The 14,206-nt window shown below is 38.5% G+C and overlaps 1 protein-coding gene across 6 annotated transcripts in view; it reads right to left on the bottom strand.

Moving 5' to 3' along the window:
• The window catches only part of arel1 (apoptosis resistant E3 ubiquitin protein ligase 1), a 95,443-nt gene that overhangs the window by 12,997 nt on the left and 68,240 nt on the right, over positions 1–14,206 (bottom strand). For 4 of the 6 annotated variants that reach the window (XM_067456004.1, XM_067456005.1, XM_067456006.1 and 1 more), the window contains 2 exons: positions 7,048–7,223; positions 2,784–3,937 (listed from right to left, as the gene is read on the bottom strand). In XM_067456004.1, the coding sequence (XP_067312105.1) occupies positions 3,835–3,937; positions 7,048–7,223 (279 nt within the window). In that variant the 3' untranslated portion in view covers positions 2,784–3,834. Of the gene's footprint in view, positions 1–2,782; positions 3,938–7,047; positions 7,224–14,206 lie in introns of those variants that run through there. The other 2 variants (XR_010908094.1, XM_067456008.1) reach the window with 2 other exon arrangements.

Raw genomic sequence — 14,206 nt, 5'->3', positions numbered from 1 at the left:
CTGAAATATTTCAGTTGGTGTGCAATGAATCTAAACTATATGAAAGTTACATTTTTATCTTTACGTTATGGAAAATAATGAACTTCATCACAATATGCACATTTTTTGAGAAGGACCTGTGACCTGTGTGTGCGTGTGTATATATATAGGAATATATATATATATATATATATATATATATATATATATATATATATATATATATATATATATATATATATATATAGGAAAAATAAACAAATATTTCGTTTCTCTGTATCTATCTATATAGCGGGATAAAACTTGATTGTTTGAAGGCGGGAGCGGGAGAAAATAATACATATTTCGGCAGGAGCGGGTGGTCCCGCGCAGGTCTCTACCTCTCTAACTGACAGAACTAGAGAGGATCAGCAAGGAGGAATGGCAGAGGATCCTCAAATCCAGGTGTGAAAAACTTGTTGCATCTTTCCCAAAAATGGCTGTATTAGATCAAAAGGGTGCTTCTACTAAATACTGAGCAAAGAGTCTGAGGGTCTTAGGACCATGTGATATTTCAGTTTTTATTTTGTAATAAATCTGCAAAAATGTCAACAATTCTGTTTTCCTGTCAATATGGGGTGATGTATGTACATTAATGAGAAAAAAAAATTACTTAAATGATTTTAGCAAATTGGTGCAATATAACAGAGAGTGAAATATTTAAGGGGCCTGAATACTTTCCGTACCCATGGTATATACAGGTCCTTCTCAAAAAATTAGCATATTGTGATAAAGTTTATTATTTTCCATAATGTAATGATAAAAATTGAACTTTCATATATTTTAGATTCATTGCACACCAACTGAAATATTTCAGGTCTTTTATTGTTTTAATACTGATTTTGGCATACAGCTCCTGAAAACCCCAAATTCCTATCATGAAAAAATTAGCATATCATGAAAAGGTTCTCTAAACGAGCTATTAACCTAATCATCTGAATCAACTAATTAACTCTAAACACCTGCAAAAGATTCCTGAGGCTTTTAAAACTCCCAGCCTGGTTCATTACTCAAAACCGCAATCGTGGGTAAGGCTGTCCAGAAGGCCATCATTGACACCCTCAAGCCAGAGGGTAAGACACAGAAAGAAATTTCTGAACGAATAGGCTGTTCTCAGAGTGCTGTATCAAGGCACCTCAGTGGGAAATCTGTGGGAAGGAAAAAGTGTGGCAAAAAACGCTACAGAAGAGGAAGAGGTGACCAGACCCTGAGGAAGATTGTGGAGAAGGACCGATTTTATACCTTGGGGGACCTGCGGAAGCAGTGGACTGAGTCTGGAGTAGAAACATCCAGAGCCACCGTGCACAGGTGTGTGCAGGAAATGGCTACAGGTGCCACATTCTCTAGGTCAAGCCACTTTTGGGCTACAGAGAAGCAGCACTGGACTGTTGCTCAGTGGTCCAAAGTACTTTTTTCGGATTAAATCAAATTTTGCATGTCATTCGGAAATCAAGGTGCCAAGAGTCTGATGGAAGACTGGGGAGAAGGAAATGCCAAAATGCCTGAAGTCCAGTGTCAAGTACCCATAGTCAGTGATGGTCTGGGGTGCCATGTCAGCTGCTGGTGTTGGTCCACTGTGTTTTATCAAGGGCAGGGTCAATGCAGCCAGCTATCAGGAGATTTTGGAGCACTTCAGGCTTCCATCTGCTGAAAAGCTTTATGGAGATGAAGATTTCGTTTTTCAGCACGACCTGGCACCTTCTCACAGTGCCAAAACCACTGGTTTACTAACCATGGTATTACTGTGCTCAATTGGCCTGCCAACTCTCCTGACCTGAACCCCATAGAGAATCTGTGGGATATTGTGAAAAGAAAGTTGAGAGACGCAAGACCCAACACTCTGGATGAGCTTAAGGCCGCTATCGAAGCATCCTGGGCCTCCATAACACCTCAGCAGGGCCACAGGCTAATTGCCTCCATGCCACGTCGCATTGAAGAGGTCATTTGTGCAAAATGATTCCCGACCAAGTATTGAGTGCATAACTGAACATAATTATTTGAAGGTTGACTTTTTTTTGTATTAAAAACACTTTATTTTATTGCTCGGATGAAATATGATAATTTTTTATAGGCATTTTGGGTTTTCATGAGCTGTATGCCAAAATCATCAGTATTAAAACCATAAAAGACCTGAAATATTTCAGTTGGTGTGCAATGAATCTAAAATATATAAAAGTTAAATTTTTATCATTTTGTTATGGAAAATAATGAACTTTATAACAATATGCTAATTTTTTGAGAAAAACCTGTACATAAAGAGAAAGACAGAGAAGAGAGACAAAAAGGGAGGATGGAGGGAGAAAGAGAGAGATGGAGAGAGGAAGGGAGGGAGAGAGAGAAGATAAAGGAAAGGGCACAGTGTAACATCAGGATAGTTATGTTTTCCCCCCATAAATGGTTTGTAATGGTCACAAAAGTACACTCCAGATTTGCATGTGACCTCATAGAATATTGCTACAGGCTATATACAGTAGAAAACAGGTCATTAATGTTCAACAGTCAGCCATCGTGTATTATGATGTTTTCCCATATTATTACACTTAAATTTTGTAGAGGCATTAAAGGGATAGTTCACCCAAAAATGAAAATTGTCATTTAGTCACCCTCAAGTTGTTCCAAACCTGTACGATTTTCTTTGTTCTGCTGAACACAAAAGAAGATATGTTTGTAACCAAGCAGATAAAGCAACCATTGACTACCATAGTAGGGGGGAAAATACTATGGTAGACAATGGTTGCTCCATCTGCTTTGTTACAAACATTTTTCAAAATATCTTCTTTTGTGTTCAGCAGAACAAAGAAACTCATACAGGTTTGGAACAACATGAGGGTGAATAAATGACGACAGAATTTTCATTTTTGGGTGAACTATCCCTAACTCAACCGGTTATTTATACAACAAGCAAAGCCAGTGTTTATTGTTTGGGACTTGTTGGTATGATGCATAGATTGTACACATTTTCCCCCCAGAATAACAGTAGAAAGGAGACTTTTAGTACAAATAATTTTTTGTAATAATATTTAAAATGTACCAAAAATTGGATCATAACTAGTTTCCTATGCATGATCATTAATAATAAATGTTCAAAATAAACAGTAAGAGGCTCAAGAGGAGAGCAAAGACCACATCTGATGAATGTGCAAGTCAACTGTCTGACATCTGAAACAAACATCAAACTGTTTCGGGAATGCCTGTTCCCAAAACATTTGCAACTGAAACACTATCAACATCTCTGAGAAAAGCAATTTCATGAATTATGAAATGCCCATTAAACAAATTTCACTTGTTCTGAAAACAAAAAACACAATTAAAGGTAATGTGTATGTGACAAGTGTCTAAAGGTCCCTTCATAAATATCAAATGAACAGTTGCAGGGAAAATGTAAACACTGTATAAATAAAGCAACAATGAAACAGAAGTCATACACACAACCTTACCTGATCAGTTAAGGCCCAAGTGCAGAGGGTATGCAGTCATTCCCAATGTCCCATAATCCATGCTCCATAAAAAAAGTTATATTTATGCCAAATGCAAAATAAGCATCCTGACACTTAGGCCATTTAATTATGTCTGCACTCACAATGCAAAGAGGAACGACAGGCAACTATTTAAAAAAAAAAAAAAAAACTCCAATTAGCATTCCTCCTTATTTTCATTTTGTAGAACAATCTTTAATACATATGTACATAAATCCTGAATCCTGCCAGAGGCATCTTGTGATCAAAGTCCAACATTTACAGTACACTGTAAAGTGCACTGGGGTGAGATGTTCATAAAAAAGAGGTTCAGAGATGACTGCCAGAGCTGGACTGATGTTCAAAGCATCCCAAAGCCTTCACTCCCCTCACTGATAGCCAGCTTCAGCAACTTGTGGAGCTCCTCGTATGAGTCATACGTTGGTAGGCACAGCTGGTTAAAACTGAACAAGAGAGAAGGAGTTAAACATGTAATCCCTATAAATACTTCTGACAAAACTACCGGTTTATTCATGTTCCAAGAAATTAATAAATAGTTTCAAGCTTGTTTTTGTTTTTATATTAAGCTGTATTACCTCAAACAGATTGGTTGTAAATTGTAAAGTTTGTAAATATTTAGAACAGTACTTTGCTGTCAAGGCAAGAAACATTTCATAGTCATTTTCAAGTTATAAATAATTTTTATAGTTATAATTCTTATAACTGGTGTGAGAGCACAACAAGGCTGTGAACGTGCTGGCATAGCAACGTTATACTTTCTGCCTGTGTGTCCCACAAACAACATCTTGTTAAAAGCTTGGGACATACTCTGCAAGAACAAAGATATTAGTTAGTTTTCTCGAGGTGGCAAGAACAAGAACAAAGTTCACGAGAAAAGCATTAACCACGCCCACTTTAAATGTATGACCAATAACAATAGCCTTATCCTCAATAAACCCGTCTCTGGTGATGACTCGATCCTTCAAATATTCATATTCTTGTGTAATCGATGCGTCATCCTCAATAAACCCATCTCTCGCGCGATACTCAGAAATTTAGAATATTCCGATATAATATGATTTCTGACCTGTAAGGTTGCCAGAATAATAAACCATACACTGTTTGAAAATAGGCCAGAGGAGAACTGGCACCCCAAATGAGCCTGGTTTCTCCCAAGGTTTATTTTTCTCCATCATGCCCTGATGGAGTTTTGGTTCCTTGCCACTGTCGCCTTTGGCTTAGCTTGCTGCCTTGCTCAGTTGGGGACACTACAATTCTGTTATTCAACTAAATATCCAAATAAAATTAATGTATTAGGTCTTAATTAATTGTATAAACTATAAAACTGATCTGCCAACATTGCCGCTATATAACAAATTAAAATAAGCTGATAACATCACTGTTTTCTCAAGAATGACTGTACAGCCCAATCAAATATTGTCCTGTTTAACACTATGAAGCTTCTTTGAAACAATCATCATTTTAAAAGCACTATATAAATAAAGTTGACTTGACTTGAAAATAGTTCTCGGACACCTGCGAGAAAAAATTTCTGCTCAGGCGATGTGTCAAGAACAAGCTGTGAGAACTCCCAAACCAGGACTGCGAGAACAAAAATTACACCATTTTGTTTGACACCACAACTTTTTTCTCTGTTCTTGCAGAGTATGTTGTAGCCTTAATTCTGATTGAGGACACGCTGTATACTGCATCCTTAACAGGAAGTGTCCTCCGGAAGACGCAGCCTTCGAAATTAAATGAAATTCACAGAGTCACAGCTATAGTGTATCCAGTGCTGGATTGGAAGAAACCTGTTTTATCTAGGGGTAGCATCAAAGACTATGTTAACCAAAAACATTCCATCATCAACCTACGTGTATTTTATTTACCATAAAAACTATTACTTTCATAAACACTACATAACATGTTTTACACTACTTCTAAATGCAACTATGTTTGCATTTGGTCCACACAATGTAGGACATCTCAGGATTATGTTACATTGTGGGGACATTTGGTACAATCATATAATTGGTATAATCATCAATTATAATAAATTTTAATAAAACACAAAACATAAATCATAAAATAAAAGAGTATGTATTATACTATGTATTTTAATATCCCTGTTGTTCTCCAGTTGCAATTTTTTTTTTTTTTTTTTTTTTGTATTATAGTGTTATTAGTTTTATACCTGTTAGGCTATGACAGCCATCATATATCCTGACAGCTGATGCAAAGAGGTGAATTTATATCTACACAAAAAATAGAGCCAAGGCTCTGCCCCGGTATAGTATGTGTCGAGCCATTCATTAGTCTGGTTGTTTGATGAGAAAAAGATTAAATGTAACAGGTTAAGAAACCATAGAGCTGTAGCAGCGCAGGACTTTTATTCTGCTGTGAGGAACTTTAGAAAATGATGGAATAGTTTGATCTTCGGCTGACCAATCAGCAGAAAGGGGCGTATAATTCCCGCCCAGAAATCAAATATTCAATCAGTTTTTTTCTTCTTCTTCAATTTTCTACCTCTGAATGTTTTTGTTATATGTTTATATATATATGGAATGGATGGAAGATACCCTGATTGTATAGGCTATATTAGGTTGTTTTTACTTTATGATCTACAGTAAAATAGAGATACTGATACACATCCCAAACTTGTTTTCTCAAGACATAACCATCAATAGACAGGCATAATTGTGTGTATTTGATCGTTCAAGGGCAATAAGCCTAGAAACAGAACATATTTGGTACTCAACCGAGCACTGACAGGCGGCAAACACGAGCACAGAATCCGCAGCCAGTCTGACATTGGTCCACGTGTCAGTACTGAATCGAGTTTGTGGTTTACTTCGCTTTCATTAAAACAAATGTTGTGCTATTAGGCAAATAAAATGTTTTATTTGGTAATTCATACACCTTGCATAATTGCTTCACCCGATCCTTGACGCTTATGCAAAACAGCAGGTGAGAAAGATTTGCCTTCGCTTTCACAATCGTGGAACAATTAGCTGAAGAATAAAATCTGTTTTATGTGTCTGTGGTGCAATCCGAAAGAGACTCGCCCCAATAACAAGACAGCTGATTGGCTTTGTTGTCAATTGTAATTTTAAATATATTTGTGTAGTCAAATTATATTTGAACTAGTGAAAGAAAAAACTAAAAAAAAAAAAAAAAATTCTAAAGCGAGGAGCATTTCAATGAGCATTAAAAGTAGGGTTACATGGACATAGGAAAATGAAGACCTTTTATTTAATTCTAATTAAATATTTAAGTAATTATTTAAAACCTAGTCATGTCAACTTTATATAGCTTTCAAAGCAGCTTCACAGTGTTAAACAGAAAAATATTGCAACAAAATTTGATTCGGCTGTATAGAACTAAATACATCAGTGAATTTAAGACTTTTTAAGGCCTAAACATTTTTTTGGTGAAATTTTAGAAATTACCCTAGATGTAGGTGCATATGTTTAGCAAAATGTTCCTCTCTAGAGTCTATTAATTTCACATATATTTCTGGGAATTGGATTTTGGTCCTTCTGTGGATGTGAGGGAATGTTTGGTGCATTCTCACCAGGTGTGTGCGGTGGGCAGCGTGCTGTGTGTGGGAGCTGCTATGATCTGGAAAGAGGGGCATAGTGTGTTGAAGCCGCCAGGTGGGAGCTGCGAGGATCCAGTGGTGAACTGCAATAAGCGTGCCAGTTCTTCCTGTGTGAAGGATGACACTACTGCCCAGAACCACTTCATCACCTAAAAGAACAGGATAATTAGGATAAATTCAAACTTTCATCCCCTGATGTGATCTCTTTATGTGGATATTTATATTTAGCATATTTATGTGAACTCAAACACATTCCCAATATCAAACCATTATATATAAACTAAACAAATATAAAATATACATATACATAGAGATAGACATCAAACATTATAGGATATCATAATGTGAATACAGTGCTGTTCACATTTTTGACACCAGTCTGCTTTTCTGTATTTTAGCATATTTTGAGTCTTCAAGCACAACCTATAATGCATAAAAATGACCAGTCATAAACAAATAGCTCAGTCCTTCTAACTGATTGGCAAGCAAGGGGCAATGGCCACTACAAACATTTTGAACATAGTTGCGGTCCATCCACGATCCAGAAGATTTTGCAAAAAATGACAGTGTTGCTTTTATGCCACAAGATAGGAGGTCACATTCCAGAAGGAGCACCGGTTGGAAAAGTCAGACCACTTAACGGCGTAAGTGTTCATGATGCTCCTAGAGAGTTGTGAAGACTCCTGTCGAGTGGCCAAAGATTGAGGCTTTGCAACTCAGGTTAGGTAAGACAAATTGTCCCTAACGTTTGGGAAAAGAGGACCCTCCTTAGCGAAATTGACAAAGGGGCTGACATCAGCAGCTGCATCATGTGAACCAACACTTGTTCTACTCTTGGGGGCACAAGCAAGACAGAGCATCTGTCCCCCTGATTTGGCTTATGACCTGAGCTACTGGAGGGAAGCATACAGGTGTGGACAGGGCCACTCGTGGGTCAACAAATCATGCTCAATTGAGAATAACGTTGGGCAGTGGGAGTATTCTTTCTAGGCAAAGAGATCTACTTCTAGTCACCCAAAGATACTCCAAATCATCTGCAGCATCTGGGGGTGGATCCTCTATTCCTTTGAGATGGTCTGATGAGACAGATCTTGCTCAAAAAGCCTGGCACTGCTCTCACTGCGGGTTCTGCTGAGCCCATAGGAAGAGGCGAGTTGGTAACCAGGCGTGACCTGGTGATTTATGAAGGCCACCACTGTCAGGACCAGGATGTGGTGCCTCGTCAGATCTGGCTGGAAGGTTCTGACATAGGTAAGGCTCTGGAGCGACTTTACAACTCACAAGGCGCGTGAAAGCACACAACAGTAGCTCCCTCCATGCACCTTGGAAAGCTCTTAAAGGTGCCCTAGAATGAAAAATTTAATTAACCTTGCCATGACCAAATAATAAGAGTTCAGTACATGGACATCACATACAGTGAGTCTCAAACACCATTGCCTCCTACTTCTTATGTAAATCTCATGTATGAAAAACACCACAGAAAAATAAGTGATTCTCAACATAAGGCCAACCGTGACGCAAGCATTGGGGATCATTTATATGCACGCCCCTAACATTTGCATCTGTCCAAACACGTCCATTGTCAGGCGGAACTGACAGAGCTGAATCATCGGGACTGCAGGTAAACAAACGACACTCGAGGAAACGACAGTCATTTGACAAGGCTATTCATTTTGTAAAAATATAAGATATATTTATATTTTTGAGAACTGAAGTAGGCCTATGATGTTTTTGCATGCTTGTTCAGAGTACATCACAGTCACTGCATAGCCTACATTGTGACTACATTATATAAACATGCAATATCATTGACGAAAAAAGACAAGTCTAAAATGTAGACTGAATGACACTTTAAGCAGAACATGTCAAATGGAGATTGCTGATTTATGCTGAAATGCAGCCTACTTTTTATTGGTGTTTTCAGATCATCTGCGCACGAGAGAGCGCTCGCACATTTAACACATTTAACATTTAACACAAACAGTTTTGCTGCTCATGGTGCTGCTTAATTTTTGTGGAAACCACCATACCATTCAAACATTTGTGGTAAAATTAAAAAAATAGAGAAATTAATACTTTTGTTGAACAGACATAGGCTACATTACATTAATCACAAGTGATATTTTTAATATTACAAAAGATAATAATGTTAAATAAAATTTAATACATGCAAATAAATGCTGTCCATTGAACTTTCTATCATCAAATAATCCTGAAAAATAAAATGTATCATCATTTCTGCAACATTAAGCAGCACAACTGTTTTCAACACAATAATCAAAAATGTTTCTTGATTATGAAATCCTCATATGAGAATGATTTCTGAAGGATCATGTAAGACTAAAGACTGGAGTAATGATGATAAATGCAGCTTTGATCACAGGAATAAGTTACACTTTACTATATTCACATAGAAAAAAAGCTGTTTTCATTTGTAATGGTATTTCACAATATTACTGTTTTAACTGTATTTTTGATTAAATAAATGCAGCTTTGTTGGGTGGGCAGAAGATAAACATTTAAAAAGCTGTCAGTTAGCACTGCATTATTATTAATATGATAGGCCTACTTTATTGTCAATACATAGACTACATTTAGATGACTTGAAAAACACATAAAAGCATATATTGTCGCAATCGTCTGATTGTCGTCGTCACGTTTCATCCCTCATAACGATTGTTTTCCTTCAGCTGCAGCTCCAGCGTGACAGTACGTTTCTACGAATCCGCTTTTGGACTTTCTTTTAGAGCGCCCTCCTCATATTTAGATACGAATAAAACGACAGGTCATGCATAGATTTTTTTTTGTCTCTGAATTTAAATCTTGATGTATTCACAGTGGTATAAATACACTTGCACCTGACCTCAAGAAGCAATCAACCGAGGTTAGAGAAAGCGGTCTTTAGCATCCCTGTTAACTTGCCCGCCCTCGCGCAGGTAACGCCGATTCGAATTCTGCTCGGAGCGGGTTGACTAGGATCGGGGAGACCCAGTAAATGGGGGATGAAAATACACTTTTTTTTAAAAGTGCGGGAGACATGCGTAATCTACGCCCATGCTTGAATTGAAGACAAAGCCTGCTTCCTTCCATCCGTCAGACTCGCGTGGTAGCCAGGCGTCTCATTCAATGGCAAGCTCAGTTGACACTGTGTGCTTCAGGATTCTGACGCAAGTGCCAAGCTTCCGATTGGCCCAGAGAAATGTCGGTTATAAGAATTACCCAATAATGTTTCGTATGGAGAGAAAACAGTATCAAAACCTTCCACAAATGTACATGAGAGATCCACATTCGCGTTTACCAATCCACAAATGCACGCGAGAGATCCACATGCGTGCGCACCAATTCACAAATGCACGCGAGAGATCCACATGCGCGCGCACCAATTCACAAATGCACGCGAGAGATCCACACACACAAAGCAATCCACAAATGCACGCGAAAGATCAACATGCGCGCGCACCGATCCACAAATGCACGCGAGAGATCCACACACACAAAGCAATCCACAAATGCATGCGAGAGATCCACACACACAAAGCAATCCACAATCCACACACAGCAATTATATGCATTATTGTCTTTAGTCTTTTTTCACAATCCACAAATGCTTTATCTGTACCTGTAATTTAATGCACAGTAAATCACGAGTCTTTTGCATTGGTGTTCTTCTTAGAATGTCCCTGAATATGTGCTTTTGTACCTGTGGAATGTTTTGAGTCTGTCGTTCCGTGGCCTTGATTCACAAACGCACAGAAGCCTATCCGTATCTGTCCCAAAGATGCGATACAGTGTTCTTCCTCCAGAGGGCGCTTACCGGCCTTCGAACTGAATCTTCCAAAGGGCTAAATTCATTTTGTTTTCTGACTTGGTGAGACAACTGAAGTCTAAACATTTTTCACTAAATATCTTATACATAAATACAAATATAGAAAACAAACCTTTTTTTATTCTTCAACATGAGATCAGAAAATATGTAGCCTATTAAAAAAAAACATTTGGATAACAGGAAAGCTTTTAAGTCTTTAAAATGATTTCTGTAACTGTTGGTCATTACTAGGTACTTTCAGTACTATTGCAAGTGCTGTGCCAAGTGTGAGACTGAACAGGGCAGGCACGTGCAGAAGGGGGAGCTTTGGGTGCTTGAGCCCTAGCCCTTTTTCAAAATAAATCAAAAGTGCCCCTCTCAGACAAATATCAATGATAATATTTGTGGGCAATAAAACAAAATAAATTTGACTTATAATAACATGACAATGTGTACAATATTAACAAATGGCTCAAAAGTCGGAAAATGTCTGTTTATTTTTTCTTATCAGTCGGTCTAAGTGTTGCCATGGGTTGCATGCGATTTACTGGTTGATTTTCCACAGCTAAAACGCTTAACGTGAAAAACGCTTAACGTGGCTTAATGCACTAAGACTGTTAAAAACACACCAAACTCAGGAAATATCATATTAATTGAGTATACTATGCACAAAAAATCAGGTGAGCCCAGAATATGAACGCAACGCGTTTTATTACACGTTAAGCGTTTTTCTCCCATAGAAAACCATGGAAACGCTTACGTGGCTTAATGCACTAAGACAGTATTAATATGATATTTCCTGAGTGTTTTTAACACTGTCTTAGTGCATTAAGCCACGTTAAGCATTTTCTTAAAATGGTTTTCTATGGGAGAAAAACGCTTAACGTGTAATAAAACGCCTTGCGTTCATATTCTGGGCAATGATATTTCCTGAGTTTGGTGTGTGGAGGAAGAACACTGTATCGCATCTTTGGGACAGATACGGATAGGCTTCTGTGCATTTGTGAATCAAGGCCACGGAACGACAGTCTCAAAACATTCCACAGGTACAAAAGCGCATATTCAGGGACATTCTAAGAAGAACACCAATGCAAAAGACTCGTGATTTACTGTGCATTAAATTACAGGTGTGTAATTTACACATAATTAAATGTGTGTGTGGATCTCTTGCGTGCATTTGTGGATTGCTTTGTGTGTGTGGATCTCTCGCGTGCATTTGTGGATCGGTGCGCGCGCATGTGGATCTCTCGCGTGCATTTGTGGATTGCTTTGTGTGTGTGGATCTCTCGCGTGCATTTGTGGATTGCTTTGTGTGTGTGGATCTCTTGCATGCATTTGTGGATTGCTTTGTGTGTGTGGATCTCTCGCGTGCATTTGTGAATTGGTGCGTGCGCATGTGGATCTCTCGCGTGCATTTGTCAATTGGTGCGCGCGCATGTGGATCTCTCGCGTGCATTTGTGGATTGATACACGCGAATGTGGATCTCTCATGTACATTTTTGGAAGGTTTTGATACTGTTTTCTCTCCATAGTTTCGCATGTCTAGTCTACAGAACTGTAGAACCATTTATTCTTCCCTTGTGAGTCCGATCGGATCATCACTCTAGTGATGTCCGGTTCACAAACAAATTCCGATCTTTCATGTATTCATACACTCTAAAAACTCCAATTAATAAAATGTTGGAAGAGCAAAAAAATATATGTTGAACTAATTTTCTTACTTGTGCTTAGTTAAGAAGACATATTATATTAAGTCTGCAGAAATATATTTGAAAAACATTAAAGGGGGGGTGAAACACTCAGTTTCAGTCAGTGTCATGTCAATCTTGAGTACCTATAGAGTAGCATTGCATCCTGCATATCTCCGAAAAGTCTTTATTTTTTTTATAATTATATAAGAAAGATGCGCTGTTCTGAGTCTTTCCGAAAAAAGCCGAGCGGGTGGGGGCGTGTCGTGTGAGCGGAGCTAAATAATGACGTGTGCTCGCTGCTGCTATTGTGTTGAGTCGAGTGCATCGTAAAGCTGTGTCATCCCTAACAGCGGGAAAAAAACTTTATTCAAAATAAAAATATGGCTTTTAATCAGATACAGCCATACATCTATGATCCGGAATCAGACCCAGAGGCTGCAGTTGAACAGGAGCAGCAGCAAAAACGACTAGAGCAGGACGTCTCTATGTGGTACAAGTTATACACTAACTATATAATATGCTTAGCGGCTTGTGTTATTTACATATTTATACTTGAATTATATCGTCGTATTTTTGTCTTTGAAGGTGTACATGTGGGAAGTGCAGTTGTGCACGTGTGTTTGTGTGTTTACGCGTGGTTTGTGTAGACAGTAAGCGGACTGGTTTTGCACGGCAGGCTAAGTTAGTGTTTACATAGAAAGACACGGAATAGAAGCGCATTTGAATGAAGAAGCGTGCTTATTTAGTTCAACATATTTCCCCCCTCTTTGTGTATTGTTGTTTGGAGTGCTTTTACAATACACAAACATAAAGTTACACATATAGTGGCCAGCTAAACAAATGTACACGCACGACACATCGCATGCTCCATTGATCAATTAACTATACGTGATCATGTTTGGGCTACTTGATGAGCATAGGCAAAAACACAGACATTTGAAGCAGTCTTACTCACAGCCTGCGGTACTAACGTTGGGACCTTTATCATTGGGACTGCTCCATCCTTCAGCATTAGGCGATCGGAAAATCCTGTGTCGAGCTGGGCCTTGTTTATGAAACAGTCGGCACCGAAATGCAGCGAACAGATATAAACATTCGTGCAACTCAGTTGCTGATCCGGAAAAGCAAATTACATCCACTGTTGCCTTAACGCAGGGTTTTTGGGGAATCTGTGCAGGACTGTCTTGGTCTGGCAACCAAAAACGCACTTTTTTGGTGACATTGTTATGTGCACATCACCTGTGCAGCATCCTACAAGCCAGCGCTTTGATGGGCGTAGCCTGTTACTTTCGCTCTCTCCCTCTCTCTCTCTCACGCGCTTCCGGTAGAATTGTCCGTAAGGCCCATAAAAGGAAATTCCGCCCCCATTAACGTCAAAGGGGACGCATCATCTCAAAAAACTTGCCGAAACTTATGACTAACTGGAAGTAGTATTTTTGACAAAGAAATACTCCCATCAAACAAGGTCCCATCAAACAAAGTCAGACAAACTTTCTCTCATTAGCTATAGGCCAAGGTGCCGTGGTGATGATTTTTATACGTGCAAATTTACTGAAACATGTCAAACGTGTAACTTAATGTAGGCCAAATAATGTACGCTATTTAGGGTTACGTGGTTGTGTTGAACGTGATTTTT

This window comes from Pseudorasbora parva, chromosome 10 (genome assembly GCF_024679245.1).
Source record: "Pseudorasbora parva isolate DD20220531a chromosome 10, ASM2467924v1, whole genome shotgun sequence".
Classification (NCBI taxonomy): domain Eukaryota; kingdom Metazoa; phylum Chordata; class Actinopteri; order Cypriniformes; family Gobionidae; genus Pseudorasbora; species Pseudorasbora parva.
Note: the sequence above shows the minus strand (reverse complement) of the source record. Positions and strands in the feature narration are given on the sequence as shown.